This window comes from Lissotriton helveticus, chromosome 9 (assembly GCF_964261635.1).
Source record: "Lissotriton helveticus chromosome 9, aLisHel1.1, whole genome shotgun sequence".
Taxonomy (NCBI): domain Eukaryota; kingdom Metazoa; phylum Chordata; class Amphibia; order Caudata; family Salamandridae; genus Lissotriton; species Lissotriton helveticus.
Window position 1 is genome coordinate 358,055,305 of NC_136070.1, and position 15,507 is coordinate 358,070,811.

General features: G+C 43.4%; 1 protein-coding gene across 4 annotated transcripts in view; it reads left to right on the forward strand.

The window, feature by feature from the left end:
• Nucleotides 1-15,507, forward strand: part of PPP4R4 (protein phosphatase 4 regulatory subunit 4) — a 1,921,930-nt gene that overhangs the window by 1,365,112 nt on the left and 541,311 nt on the right. For all 4 annotated transcript variants that reach the window (XR_013600947.1, XM_078660096.1, XM_078660097.1 and 1 more), the window contains exon 15: nt 106-211. Coding sequence is in view for 3 of the 4 variants with exons in the window: in XM_078660096.1 (XP_078516222.1) it covers nt 106-211 (106 nt within the window). In the remaining variant the exon portion in view is untranslated. The remainder of the gene's footprint in view (nt 1-105; nt 212-15,507) is intronic.

Consider the following 15,507-nt stretch of genomic DNA (forward strand, 5'->3'; position numbering starts at 1 on the left):
ATACATAACAAATTCGATGAATATCTAATACTCTCGTTATTACTGTATGAAATATATAATGAAACGATAAAATAAACGTGTCATTTTATTTTTGTTTCCTCATAGAATGTTCTACCGGTTCAAAAAGCAGCTGCTCGAACGCTTTGTATATTTCTGCGCTTTAATCGTAAACAAGAGCAGAGGAATGAAATCATTCAGAAAATTATTGAACGTGAGTAATACTTTTTCACTTTACGTAAAGCAATCTATTACTTTTTTTAAATGAAAAGTCTATTTTTAAGATACAGATGCATTCCTTGCTGCAGGATTTTGCTTTGTGATCAGTCTAAGTACTACGGCAAATAAAGAATAAAGCAAACAACCTTCCCACCTAGATTAATGAACAGAAGAAAGGATGCATGTTGAACATAAATCTCTATACCACACAACACCATTGCTGTACCTTCTCAGGGTCTCGTTCTCCATTCAAGGTGTTGGTAGGGACTACGTGTTTACACTGTGCATATCCTCATAACAGCCACAGTTTAGCTTCGTAGTGTCCAATAAAGATATAGGGTTCATTCAATTCACAAAGTTCCTTTTGTATTATGTAAAGTTACTTATTAGAAAATGCAGTTCACAAACTTCTGGCCAGCGACCTCCTCCACATCCTCTTTTATATTTTTATATTTTCTGGACGGGGATCTCTGCCACGGTGCTGAGCTCTCCTCCGCACCAGGGGCCCGATGTAGGTCAGCAAATACCAGTCGGTAACGGCCGATTCGGCCGTTACCGACCGGTATTTGGTGATTGAGATGTAGGGGCCATTATTTTACAGAATCGGTAAATTACCGAATTGGTAAATTTACCGATTCTGTAAAACACCGAAACTGTTTACAGTGCTACAGGCCTTCAGAATTCGGTATTTTATTACCCAATACGAAAGAGTGGTAAAATACCGAGTTCAGGTGTACATGCACATCTGTGCATGTACACCTGTGCCATGTGACACACAGACATGCCCTTAGGGCATGTATGTGTGCCACATGACACACAAGCCTGGAATTGAGGTGCTAGAGGGCGTCAAAGTAACACCCCCTGCACCCTTGCAGGATTCGGTATTTACCGAATCGGTAAATACCGATTTGGTATTTCCCATTGATTCCTATGGGCTTCAAGGCCCATAGGAATCAATGGGAAATAGCGATTCGGTATTTACCGATTCGGTAAATAACGAATCGTACAGAATCGGTAATTTATTACCTACATCTGCCTGCTTCCGATTTACCGACTCTTAAATACCTAATCAGTATGATTCGGTATTTAAGAGTCGGTAAATCGGAATTACCTACATCGGGCCCTAAGTATACTACTTTATAGAAATTCTGCAAGGCACCAGGGGAGTGGTGGGAAAATGCAGAAAGCATACTAAAAAATGCGTTTGGTTTATGGAAATGTGAGGAATGGTTTGGGAGGGACATACTAATACAAAACACATAGCCAGAAAAGAGTAAGACTGTAAGATTGTTGCAATTCATAAAATACACTACTAAAGTTACTTTTACCCTAAAAGTGTCAAGGTAGGGGCACCTGTACTCCGAACCAGCGTCTGAGTATTTTGATACATACTCTCTTGATTATTAAAAAGATCTATTTATGCAAACGCATTTTCAGCGTGATGTCTTCCTGCCTAGTACAATGAATCTTTATGAAATCAAGCACAGCACATAGTACTTTAAAATGTCGCGATGTTGTTTCTATTGCTGGTGCTGCAACCAACAGGTGGGCAGCAAAAATTGCTACTTGGTTTCCATGGTGTGTTGGCACTATTGATATGCATGGCCAATGAAAGGGCCTCAATCGTCCGTAATGCATCTTCCCTTGATGGAGTAGTCAATGCTTTATCAAAGTTCATATATTACAATTATGTCCACATCTCATTGCCAATCTTGCCGTGAACAAGCAACTACTCCCTTCAGTTCTATCCCGGGTGAACTGCTGTGCACATCTCCTGCATAGGAGCCCGACTCCCGGCAAAAAATGAGTCTCCTGCACTTCATTTACAATTGGTACCCAAGTGGGCCAGGTCCTGGGGGCATAAGCAAAAAAATAGGTGGCTTATAAATGCCCTAGGGCCCAGCACCTCCTCGAGCTGATGTAATTAAAAATGCAGGGAAAGCCCGTTCAGCCTCCCCTGCTGCCCTGGAGACCACCACCTCACTGGTGCCTATTAATTTAAAAATAGGGGAGCCTCTTGGGCCCACCAGCCCTGGGGACCATCACCTCCCTGGGGCTTCATATTTAAAAAATGTGGGGGCATGAACACCAATGCATTCCTGGGAGCCACCACCCCCCAGGGATTTACTTTGAATTATTGCAGGGGGCGGGTGGGACCCCCGCAGCACCGGGGACTGCCACTTCCACTGTTCTTTTGTTAAATTGGATGAGGGGGTGCACACCCGACCTGCAGCCTTCAGGGACACCACTTCCCCAGGGCAAAATCAAAGAAAGGAGGGGTCATGTGGCCCCCCTCCTGGAGCCTATAATAGCCCTAGTGACCGCCAGCCTACAGGGCTGGTGCCTGCATTGTCCGTGGGTACCCACCCCCAGGACATTGCAGTATACAGTGGCTTGCCGGGAGCATTGTCAATTCTGCCAAGTCATAGCAAATGCTGCTGCGCTTTCAGCAAGCAAGAGAATTAAAAAAGCTCTTGCTTGCTGAAAGTGGAGCAGAATTTCTTTTGAACGGAGAGAGCGGCTTGTTTAGCAGCTCACTCTGTCCAAAAGCAATGGCGGCTCCCACAGGCCGCGAGGAGGTGTCAGGGACCATGCGGCCTTCAGGCTCCCCCCCCCACCCCGAGATCCCCAAAAAAGTCCTTGGGCGGAAATCTGCTCAAGAGGGGAGCCACGTGCCCCCTCCCCATGTCAAAAAAGCCAGGACCCCGGGGATGGGGTCCCTGGGGCCGAAATTGTCCCAGGGAAGGGGGGCAATGCAGCTCCCCTTCCCTAAAAAAAGAAAATTAAAAAAAATATGTCCAGTAACTCGCCAGAGTCCCTGCCCCCTTTCTCCACCATTCTGCAAACATGCCTCCTGGCAAGCTGCTGGTTGGGGAATTAAGTCCCCTTAGCTCCAGAGGGTCCTTGAGGGCCAATAAGCCCTCCTGTTATGTCCAATAAGTCCCAATCAGTGGGCTTGCTGAGAGGTCTTTAGAGGCTGTGCGCCCTTCCTCCACCACTCTGGAAACATGCCTCCTGGCGCCTTGCTAGTTGGGGGAAGTAGTCCCCTTGGCTCCATAGGGTCCTTGAGACCAACAAGCCTTCCTGTTACCTCTAGTAGGTCCCACACAGCTGGATTGCTGAGAGGTCTTTGGAGACCTAGCCCCCTTTCTCCGCCACTCTGCAAATGCCTCCTGGTGTTTGTTTCTGGTTGGTGGATGAAGTCTCCTTGACCCCAGAGAGTCCTTGGGGGCCAACAAGCCCTCATGTTACCTCCAGTAACTCCCACACAGCAGAATTGCTGAGAGTTCTTTGAAGGCTACGCCCCTTTCTCCACCACTCTGCAAACGCACCTCCTGGATGCTGCTGGTTGGAGAATGAAATACCCTTGGATCCAGAGGGTACTTTGGAGACAACAAGCTTTCCTGTTACCTCCACAAAGTCCCACACACAGGGATTTCTGAGAGGACTTTGGAGGTCATGCCCCCCTACCTCTACCATTTTTCAAACCCGTCTCCTCGTGCACTACTGGTTGAGGGATGAAGTCCTTGGGGGTACAGAAGCCCTCCTGCTACCTCCAGTAAGTCCTCCACAGAGAAATTGCCGCGAGCTGGTCTGAGGCCCCGCCCCCTTTCTCCACCACTCTGCAAAGGCAACTACTAATTAAAAAACGTAGACACTCACTGAAAATAACAAAGGTTACAGGGACGTTATAGTTAGAAATGATCATTTTAAAATTTTGTAGAAATTAACTGAAAAATACTATGGTTACAGGTACATTGCAGTTAGGAAATGAAATAAAACAAACTTTGAAATTCGCAGAAAAAAACAAAGGTTACAGGGATGTTAAGAAATGGAATTTAAAAAAGACTTTGAAATTCGCTGAAAAACCAAAGGTTACAGGGATGTTATAGTTAGGCTTAGGTTTCACTTGTACAAAACCTGTGAAATTCAGTAGTTATAGTAACCTGAGCTAACTATAACTCATGCCTCTGCAATGCACCGCGTATGACCTTACATATTACATTACTCATGACATGGACAGTGACATCACTGATGACATCTCAAATGACACACTATCCAAATGAGGCCCAGAGTCTTTTGTGACTTAACTTCAATACAATTTAACCTTAGAGCTACTACCAAAAATTACCCTTTCCACCCCATAATTTATATTCCTGCCAAATTGTATTTACATCTGTTCAGCCACTTCCACACTATGTCTGTTTAAACTACACTTCACCACACACTACTCCAGTGTATACAAGTCCACTGTACACCACTCCTCTCTACACTATGCTACTGTATGCCACTTCACTCTATGCCACTCCACTCAACTCTTTCCATTCTATGTCACTCCACACTATGCCACTCTAAGCTATTTCACTGTGTGCCATTCCACTGTACTCCGTTCCACTCTGTGCAACTCCACTGTACGCCACTTGACTTTACGTCACTTCACTCTGTTATTCCACTCTGTGGCAGTCCATGCCACACCACAATGCACCACTCCAACCCACACCACTCCTCTCTACTCCATTCCCCTCCACTCTACTCCACTCCCCTCCACTCTACTCCACTGCACTCCACCCTACTCTGCTTTGCTCTACACCAATGAGCACAGCCCCACTCTACTGTACGCCCCTCCACTCTGTCACTCCACTCTACGCCGCTCCACTCTACTTTATTTGACTCTATGCCACCCAACTCTTTGCCAATCCAATCTATGAAACTCCTTTCTATGACACTCCACTCCAGAGAACTCCACTCTACACCATTCCACTCTAATCTATTCCAATTTATGCCAACATACAGTACCTGTTTGACTCCAATGCACTGTATGCCACTCCACTCTACGCTATTTCACTCTGTCACTCCATTGTACACCACTCCACTCTATGCCACTCAGCTTTATGCCACTCCACTCTATTCCACTCCATGCCACTGGCCTATATGCCACTCTATGGCACTCCACTCTACGTCATTCCACTATGCACCACTCCACTCTATGCTATTCAAATTTGTACCACTCCATTCTGTGCCACTCCATAATATGCTGTTCCATGGTACTCCACTCTACTCTTTGTTGTTCCACTGTATGCCACAAAACAGTACACTATTCCACTCTATACAACTCTGCTCTATGCCACTCCACTGCACGCCATTCTATGCTACACTATTCCAATGTATGCTACTGCCCTCTATGCCATGCCACTGTACACTACAACACTGTACGCTTTTACAGTCTACACCACTTTACGCTATTGCACTGTATGTCACAGCACGCGACGCTATTTTACTGTACACCACTCAGTTGTAGGCCATCGCACCATGTGCCACTTTACTTTACCCAACTCCACGCTACACTATTCCACTGTATGGCACTCCGCTCCATGCTATTCAACTGTACGCCTCACCACTTTATGTTACTCTACTCTATGCCACTCCACTGCAGCAGCTTCACTCTCCAGCACTCCACTCTACATTATTGCACTCTACTCAACTCTATGCCACTGTATGCCACTCCGCCCTACAGTATTTGCATTCTCCGCAACTCCACAGTATGCCATTCCCTTGTATGCTATTCTCCACTTCCCCACTCCACTCTGCGCCACTCTGTTCTACACTACTCCACTTTATGTCACTCTACTCTATGCCATTCCCTCTAGTCGACTATACATAACTCTACTCTTTGACATGGTACTGTACATGACTCCAATCTACTTCAGTCTGTGCCACTCAGCTCTATGCTATGCAACTCTACAACACTTTACACCTCTCCACTCTACGGTTCTCGACTCTTTGCCACTCAACCATCTGCCAATCCACCCAACTCTATTTCACTCTATGCCACTCCACTCTACACCCCTCTGTTCTACGCTACTCCAGTCTTTGCCACTACACTCTATGCCAATCAGCTCTATGCTTTTCAACAATGCGCCACTTGACTCTACACCACTTTACACCACTTCACTTTAAGGTGTTCTACTCTATGCCACTCTACATCACTCCACTCAGTTTAATTCTGTGCCACTCCACTCTATGCCACTGTACGCTACTTCACTCTACACCACTACATTGTACGCCACTCGTTTCTACGCCATTACACTCTATGCCACTCAACTAAATAGTATTTCACTCTACACAACTGCACTATATGTCACTCCACTTTATAACACTCCACCCTATGTCACTTCACTGTACTCTTTTCCATGTTACACTATTCTACGCCATTCCAATCTACGTCACTCCAATCTATGCTACTCCACTCTACACTATTTCACAATGTGCCATTCCCCTCTATACCACTCCACGCAGCGATAGTCTACTGTATGCCACTACACTCTATGCTATGCCACTGTGCACTATTACACTCTGCTCAATACCACTCAACACCACTCCACTCTACAACATTTCACTCTATGCTATTCAACTCTGTCACTCCACTCTATGCCACACTACTCTCTGCTGTTTAATTGTGTGCCACTCCACTCTATGCCAGTCAACTCTACACCTCCCTACTTTGCGCTATTCCACTCTACACCACTCCACTTTATGCCACTCCACTCTATGCCACTACACTGAATGCCACTCCTTTCTATGCCAAAACACTCTATGCCAATCTATGCCTCTCCACTCCACAGTATCCCACTCTACACAGCTGCACTATATGCCACTCCACTTGACGGCTCTCCACTATATGCCACTCCACTGTGTGCTATTCTTCTCTATGCTGTTTCACTCTACGTCTCTCCACTCTATGCTTTTCCATTCTATGCCGCTCTAAGCCACTCTGCTCTGACAGTCTACTGTACGCCGCTACACAATCCTACTCTACTGTGCGCTAGTACACTCTATGCCTCTCGTCTCTATGCCACTCTACACAACTCTACCCGACACCATTCCACTCCATGCCACTTCACTCTACACCTCTCCGCTCTACATCACTCCACTCTGTGCTATTCCACTCCATGCTCTTCCACTCTACCACATTCCACTCTATACCACTCCACTACTCCATTCTACTCTAGTCAACGCCATGCCACTCTACTCTATACCAGTCCACTCTAGGCACCTCCACTCTATGCTATTCTACTCTACGCCACTCCACTCTAAAGTATTCACTCTCCACCACTCCTCTCTATGCCACTCAAATCGCCACCACTACACTTAATGCTATTAAACTCTATGCCACTCCATGCCACTCTACAGTACGTCACTTCACTCTATAACACTACACTGTATGCTGTTTCACGTTATACCACTCCACTCTAGACAAGTTGACTCAACGCAACTCCACTCCAGGCTATTCCACTCTACATCACTCCCCTTATGCCACTCCACACCACACCACTGTACTGCATGCCACTCCACTGTACACCACTCCACTCTACGCTATTTCACTGTATGCCACTGTGCACTCTTCACTCAAAACCATTCCACTGTACGCCACTCTGTTCTACTCTATTAGACTCTACACCAATCTACGCTACTCCACAGTATTCCACTCTACAACACTACACGTACGCTATTCCACTGTACTCCACTCCACACTATTCCAATCAACATTATGCCACTTCAATGTTCGCTATTCCACTTTACACTGTTCTACTCCATGCTAATTCACTGTATCACTCCACTCTATGCTACTTCACTCTATGCTATTCCACTCTACACTACTCTACTCTACACCACTATACTTTGTCACTCCACTGTGCACTAGCATACTTTACACCACTCAGCACTGTCACTCTACACCACTCCCTTCTATCCCATTCCACTCTAAGCCACTCCATTCTATGCCTCTCCACTCTATACCATTCCACTCTATGCCTTTCCACTCTATGCCACTCCACTCTATGCCTTTGCAGTCTACCACACTCCACTCTATCATTCTACTCAATTCAAATCTATGTCACTCTACTCTACACCAGTCCACTCTATGCCACTTCTCTCTATGCCAATCTGTTCTATGCCACTCCAATATACATCAGTCTATGCCTCTCCACTCTAAAGTAATCCACTCTACACCACTTAAATTTCCGCCACTCCACTGTATGCTGTTCCAATGTACATCACTCCACACTATTCGACTCTACTACACTTTACTCTACGTCAGTCCACTCTAACCCATTCTACAACACACCAATGTAGGACACTACACGCTATGATACTCCAATGCACTGTTCTTTGGCAGTTTACGTAATGACACCCCACTCAAATACACTCCACTCTACAATTTGAAACACTTTTAATTAAAAAATAAATAAATAGTTAAATTCAATGGAAAAAAAACAAAAGTTAAAGAGAAGTTATAGTTAGGGAAATGTTATACTTTCCATACAAACCAAACAAGAACCACACAAACATTTAAAATTCTAAAGGTATAATTACAACTTAAATTTATAATTACGTATGACCTTCAAATTGCTATAACTCGTAAACCTTCATTCAAACTGTTCTCAACTTGCTAACTAGAGTACATTAACCATAACTCACCACTCTACCATGCACAGTGTTCTCACAAATAATGGCATTTGAAATGTTATAAGAGTTGTTATTAATGCTATAATTGCATATATAGAATAGGTCATGTAATATAAAAGTTTATCAGCAGTGTATGGTGAAGGCCTGAATTATAGTTAATGTACTCTTTCTAGAGAGTGGAGAACAGTGAGGTGTGCACATTATAGTAATTTAAAGATATTGTGCAAATCATAAATGTAGAGTTTAAAATGCTTATATAGTTCATATTTCGTTTGTCTAGAAAGAATACATAAAGTTACCTTAACTTTAATTAATATTTAGCTTTTGCTTTTTTCATTAATATGCACACACACAGAGATACACACACATACCCACATAGATACACACACATACATATATATGATAAAATGGTGTATATTTATGTTTGTATTATTTACACATATTAAACAAATAGTATAACCTTTTTAAAAAAAAAAATAAAGTATTCAAATTAATTGAATGTATAACTTTTCATCATTATTTCTACAAATTAAACAAAAATAAAGATGTTAGTAAGTGTGAGAAATGTTCATTGTAATTTACTGTTTATATATATTTATTAATTAACTTAATATTTTAAAAATATTTGATAATCTATTACAAATATTATCTGAGCTTTTTTTTTTTTAGTTTCACTATTAGTTTATTTGCTTCACGACCTCCTAAGAGATCCTCCAAAGAGATCAAGAATAGCAAATTCAAATAGAATTTTTTTTTTCTTACAATTTAATCCAATTTAATAAAAATGCCTTAAAAAAGTTCCGAAGGCATGCTAGTCACAAATAAGACAACGCTTCTGACACCATAATGATCTTGTTGCTAATAAATGTAGGGAGTGCAGCCTTTCAACTAACATTATTTACCAATGTACAACAGAGAGAGACATGATTTAAATCCGGATGACATTGTTTACATAAAGATCAGTAGCACTGCTTCAGACTAATACCTGTCCATCTACATATGATAGAAAAGCTTCCTGCTGTCATTAACAATGACAATAATGTTATACAATGTCAGTCTTGAATAGTGCAAGATGTCTGCATCAAAGCTAGCTTTTGCAATCCTAATATTTAAATCAACTATTAATAGTCACATTGAACCCTGAGACTTTGTGTCTGTTCAGGACAAATCTTGTTGCAGGGCATACAAACGCTTATTCATAAATCTTTAAGAAATACAGGTGTTGATTGTTGTCTCCTTCAGGATTAGCACATGTAATATAATATCTGAGACATGCTATACATAATAAAACCAGTCTCAATGTAGCTACAAACGATGCTGAATTCTAGATGAAGAGTTTTTCTCTTGTACAATTTTGAAGAACACAAATGATTGAATATCTTTTTTTTTTTTTTTTTTTACTTCAGGAAAGCAAATGAACAAAATATACAAATACAAAAGAAATCAGGGATAATACTTAATTATTCCAAAAGCATATTTACCTGATACAGACCAGAAAGGAAGCATGGAAGACCCCCATAAGTGTATATAGAACAGATCCCAAGAAACAGAAACAGGGAGAGGAAAAAAGAAAAAAAAGAGAGAGAAATGTAGAAAGAGACAGAATCCCCCTGGGAGAAATGATATTACCCTTGTGTCTGGAGCTCCAACAAAGGTCCCCAGATTTGTTGGGCTTTTTTCCTTGCTCTATTCCTCTTACATTTATACAGAGTAATCTCCAAATTAAATATATGGAGAAGTCTTTCACACCAGACCTGATATGTCGGTGGGTCTTTGTCCTTCCATTTGGAAGCAATTAATAAGCGAAAAGCAGCTGTTGCCATAACACAAAAATAAGCATGCATTCTTTCTAACTGCAAGGATTCATCCCATCCCAACATTATTAAAGAAGATGTTAATATAATTGAGCATCCCATGATCTTACTAAGAAAGGCTTCAATCCCCGATTTAACCCGCTCCAGATCGGGGCACTCTGCAAACATGTGAATCATGTTAGCCGGGCCCTGTCCACACCTTGGACATTCATTCGAGTCCCTTAACCCCCAGGTCCATAGTTTGGCCGGTGTGAAATATAAACTGTAAATAGTCTTGAAGTGTTGAGCCTTTAAATTGGCCGATAAAAAAACCATATGGGATAATTCAAGAGATTTACATAAATCCACATCCTGATTGCCAAGTTTAGTTGCCCATGCGCTTTCAACTTTGACTAGATCATCCTCGCTAGCTTCTAACATTAGTGCATACACTTCTTTCACTTGAGGACGCTTCCGAACCAGAATTTCCAGAAGCGGGATTTTTGGGTGGGAAATAAGGTGACCCATAAAGATTTTAATGGATTCCCTTAATTGCAGGTATTTTAGTACACTTCCGGGATCTATCTCAAAATGGTCCTGTATCTCTACAAATGACTTAAGGCCATTTGAGTTAATGATGTCACCGACAGATCTGATTCCTGCCTGTTCCCATTTACTACCAATCTTATCAAACAAAGAATCAGAAAGAAGTGATGACCGCCATAATAGAAGGTGGCGATTAATTTTAGGGATATTCAATAGTTTACTGACTTTCTGCCACACGCTCCATGCTGCTTTGAGAGGTTTGAAGCGAGTTCTTTTATAATAACTATTGTCCAATTGTCTAAGTAGAAGGCCGGAGGGACATTTTCCCAGGGCTATTTCATAAATGGATGGTGGAATGTCTGTCTCCCTGATTTGAGGGGTTGATTTAAACAGTATGGACATTTGTTGGAGCATTATAGCCCAATAATAGTATAAAATATATGGGACTGCCAGTCCCCCTCGATTTTGTGGTAGGGCCATGAATCTCAATGATCTCCTTACTTTACGATACCCCCAAATAAACTGTGAAAAAATCATATCTATCTTTTTAAACAGAGAATTGTGAGGTTCTAGCGGAATACAACGGATTAAATAAAATATTTTTGGGAACATGGTCATTTTTATGACGTTGGCCCTGCCAAAAATCGAGAGATGTAAATTATTTAACCGCTTGAGGTCAGCACTCAATTTAGTCAGGAGGGGGTCTGCGTTAATCTTCCAGATGGTGTCTACATCAGCGGAAATCACTAAGTATGTTGCCGCCTCTGCCCTTCGAGGGTCCTGCCATACAATTGAACTGGAGCAAATGATCTTCGTTTTGTCCGTATTTAACCCATACCCAGATTTCTCCCCAAACTCTCTAGCTAGTTCTTCTAGTCTACCAGTTGACGCCTGTGGGTCAGGGGTAACTACCGCGATGTCATCTGCGTAGGCAAATACTTTGGTACTTTGGTACTTTATCCCCTGAACACCATCGGTTGAATCACTGGGTCATTTAGAATAGCTCTACTTAGTGGGTCTATATATAACGCAAAGAGGATAGGGGAACAGGGGCACCCCTGCCTGGTCCCCCTTGTGATCTTTACCTGCCCAGACTGTTGCCCCATCAATTGTATTTTCGCGTAGGACTGTGATACATTGCTCTTAGGGCAGTGAGTATCCGGGGCCCGAAGCCATTAGATCTTAAATTCTGCCAGAGATATCCCCATTCTACGTGGTCAAGCGCTTTTTGGGCGTCTAACAATATTAGCGACATTTGTTATCCTGAGCTCTCCGCGATGTTAAATAATGAGATTACCCTATTAATGTGGTCAGTTGTACTGCGACCTGGAATAAAACCGTGCTGCCACGGACTAACTAGCGAATCAATAACCTTTGCAAGCTTCCTCGCTAAAATTTTAGAGTAAAGTTTCTCATCCGTATTTATCAGAGTGATCGGCCTATAAGAGGCCGGATCCTCCGCCGCCTTCCCTTTTTCAAAAAGATGACTATGCTGGTCTCTGGTCTTCACCCACGACTTGGGTGGAATACCTTTGTTCTGGACTGTAAGGAACAAATCCCAGAGCAAGGGGGCAAGCTCCTTATGCAAAAGTTTGTAGATCTCCATAGGTATGCCGTCTGGGCCTGCCGCCTTACCAGAGGCCATTGATGACAGAGCCTCGTTGACTTCTTGCAATAGAATCTCTCCCTCTAATTCTTGTATCTCAGGTGTAGGTAAAGTCGCTACTCCCACTCTGGTTTGTTGCCTAGATTTATAAAGATCTTGGTAGAAATCTTGGAAAATATTCATTATCTCCTTAGGGTCAGAAGACAGTGTACCATCCCTTCTTTTTAACTGCGAAATACTGCTAACCGTTGTTTTTTGTCTAGTCCGCAGAGCCAGATGTTTCCCTGTCTTTTCCCCATATTCATAATGTTCCTGTCCGCTAGTTTGGAATCTTTCCGCGATGGTTTGGTTAAATATCCCATTTATCTTAGCTTTGGTGCTAATTACTTTGAGTTCGATCTCTGACTGCAGCAAGGTTTGTTTTTGAGCAATAGTGGCCATGTGTTCTGTCTCTTGACTACTCAATTCTTGCATTAATGATTTAATAAGCTCTTGCTGCTTCTTCCTATGGAACCCGGCAAAGCTAATTACCTCCCCTCTTAGCCCAGATTTGTAAGTGTCCCAAACCGTCTCCCTTGACGTACTGTATCTATTTATATCAAAAAATTGGGTAGTCCAGCGTCTGATGTGATCAATGAACCCATTAGTAGCCAACAATTTTCTATCAAAGGTCCACCTAGCTGGAGGTTTCACATACCCTAATCTCTCAATCTCCAAGACTAGAGGATTATGGTCCAAGAGAAACTTTGGTAGTTTTTTTATCTGAGCTTTACTTACAAGCGAGCTTGAAATGTAGAAATAATCCAGCCTAACAAACTTTCTGTGTGGGCATGAATAATGAGTATATCCTGGATCCCCAGGCTTCTTTAATGACCAAATGTCTACCAGTCCATGACTTGCGGCCAAAGTTTGTATGGCATGAAAGACCATTGGTTTCCTACCTTGATACCCCAACCTCCCCAGCCCCCCTGAATCCATATGAATATTAAAATCTCCACACATTATCAATGGGGTGGGCCAAGATGTGAGCTCTACTTCTAATTCTGTCAATAGGTTGGCATCGTCTATGTTTGCCCCATAAACGGTGCAGAGTGTACCAAGAGTGGGGATTAATGCGATCGTCCACTGGCCCCACTTATCCGATAGTGAACGAGTACTTATAGGAAGCCGGTGGGAAGCATGTATTGCCACTCCTCTCGTATTTACCGTCTGAGTAGAACAAATGATTTGCGAAAAGCCAGGGATAAAGTTAAGACCTCTTTTCTGCCACGGGAGATGAGTCTCCTGCTGGCAGATAACATCCAAGCCCATGGTTCGCAATGCTTCCTTTGTCCTATCTCTCTTAGCTCGATCGTTCAGCCCCCCCCAATATTGATCATACAGATAGTTAGCTTACCCATCCCAATATCTACATTGGTCCCCCCGGTGCCTGTTTTGCTTCATGAACCTTACCATCCACTTGCTTTGAGCCCTGTCTCTAGCCAATAAGCATTGATTTGCTTTCCTGATTTTTTGTTGTTGCTTTCTGCCCCCTCCACCCCGCTCCCCTCTCCCATAGCCCGCCCTGTGACCCACCCCCCACCCGTCCCCCCCTGCCATGTAGAGCAACAGACCTGACTTGGTCTGTGGGTGATGGTAGTGGTGCATCCCCCGCTAGGGTGACTATTATTCAAGACATGTGAAAATAAAAAAAATAAAAAATTACTCCCATCCCCCACTTCTTGCCCTTCCAATAGATACGCATCGGACATCACACCCTTATTCCTGTCTAACTCATCACAAGTTATCTAAGCTTCGAGAGGAGAAAAAAGACCTCAAAAGTATACAAAACAGCGACATAATTTTTAGGAGACCGTGAGTTAGAGTACACTTAAGTCAGAAAATTGGGAGTTCAATAACCAAGAACCACCAGCATCTAGGAACTCCTTGGCCTTAATTTCTGAAGTGAAAACTCTGACTCGGTCCTTCCAAATAATTTTGAGCCGGGCAGGGTTTAAGAGGAAGGCTTGTGCACCCTTCTCCTGGAACTGCGAGATCACCTGGCGCAGTCGCCACCTTCGTTCCACCGTGAAGTGACAGAAATCTGGCCTTGAGTAAAACGAGAACCCGTCCACCGCTTGTTGAGCATCTGGCCTAGCCTTCTCAAAGATCAGTTGCCTTAGTAGGAAGTTCCCAAAATAGATAAGAATTGCCCGTGGTTTAGTATCGGGCGGATTGGTTGGCATATATTTAATGGGACACGATGAGCCCGCTGTATTTCGTGGGACCAGCTCCAGCCCTCTAATTCAGGGAAGGCCTTTTGCAACATCTGGACCATGAATGCTCTCATGTCTTGCCCCTCTTTTTCTTCCGGCACCCCCAGAAAGCATAAGTTGTTCCTTCTTTGGCGATTCTTGCTCTCCTCCAGTCTCCATTGGATGTCTACAACTTGTGCTTCATGTGCATCCACTAGGCCCTTCGAGCCTACGAAATCCGCCTCCAGAGTTGCAGTTCTTGTTTCTACTTCTGCCATCCGATCACAGATGTTACTACAGGTCCTGCCGATTTTCCTCACCGCCCCCTGTAGTTTCCTGGCAACATTTTGTGCACGTTTGCTCTCCATTCGAGCTTCCTCCCGATGTGCCATGACGCACTGAAGAATCGATTCCAGAGATGGGGGAGCCGGGGGAGCTGCCTTATCTTTAGTCGGTTGTTTTTCCATTCTTTTTTCAGACCCGACCAATTGAGCCCCCAGTGAATAATCCCACCGTAACTCCTGAGATTTCGGGTTATCGGCCCTCTGGGATCTATCCTTAAGCCTTCAAGAGGTCTGAGGGGTTTGTTTGTTGCCAGTATCCACATCAGAGCCACTGCCACTGTCTTCACAGGATTCGGAGTTAG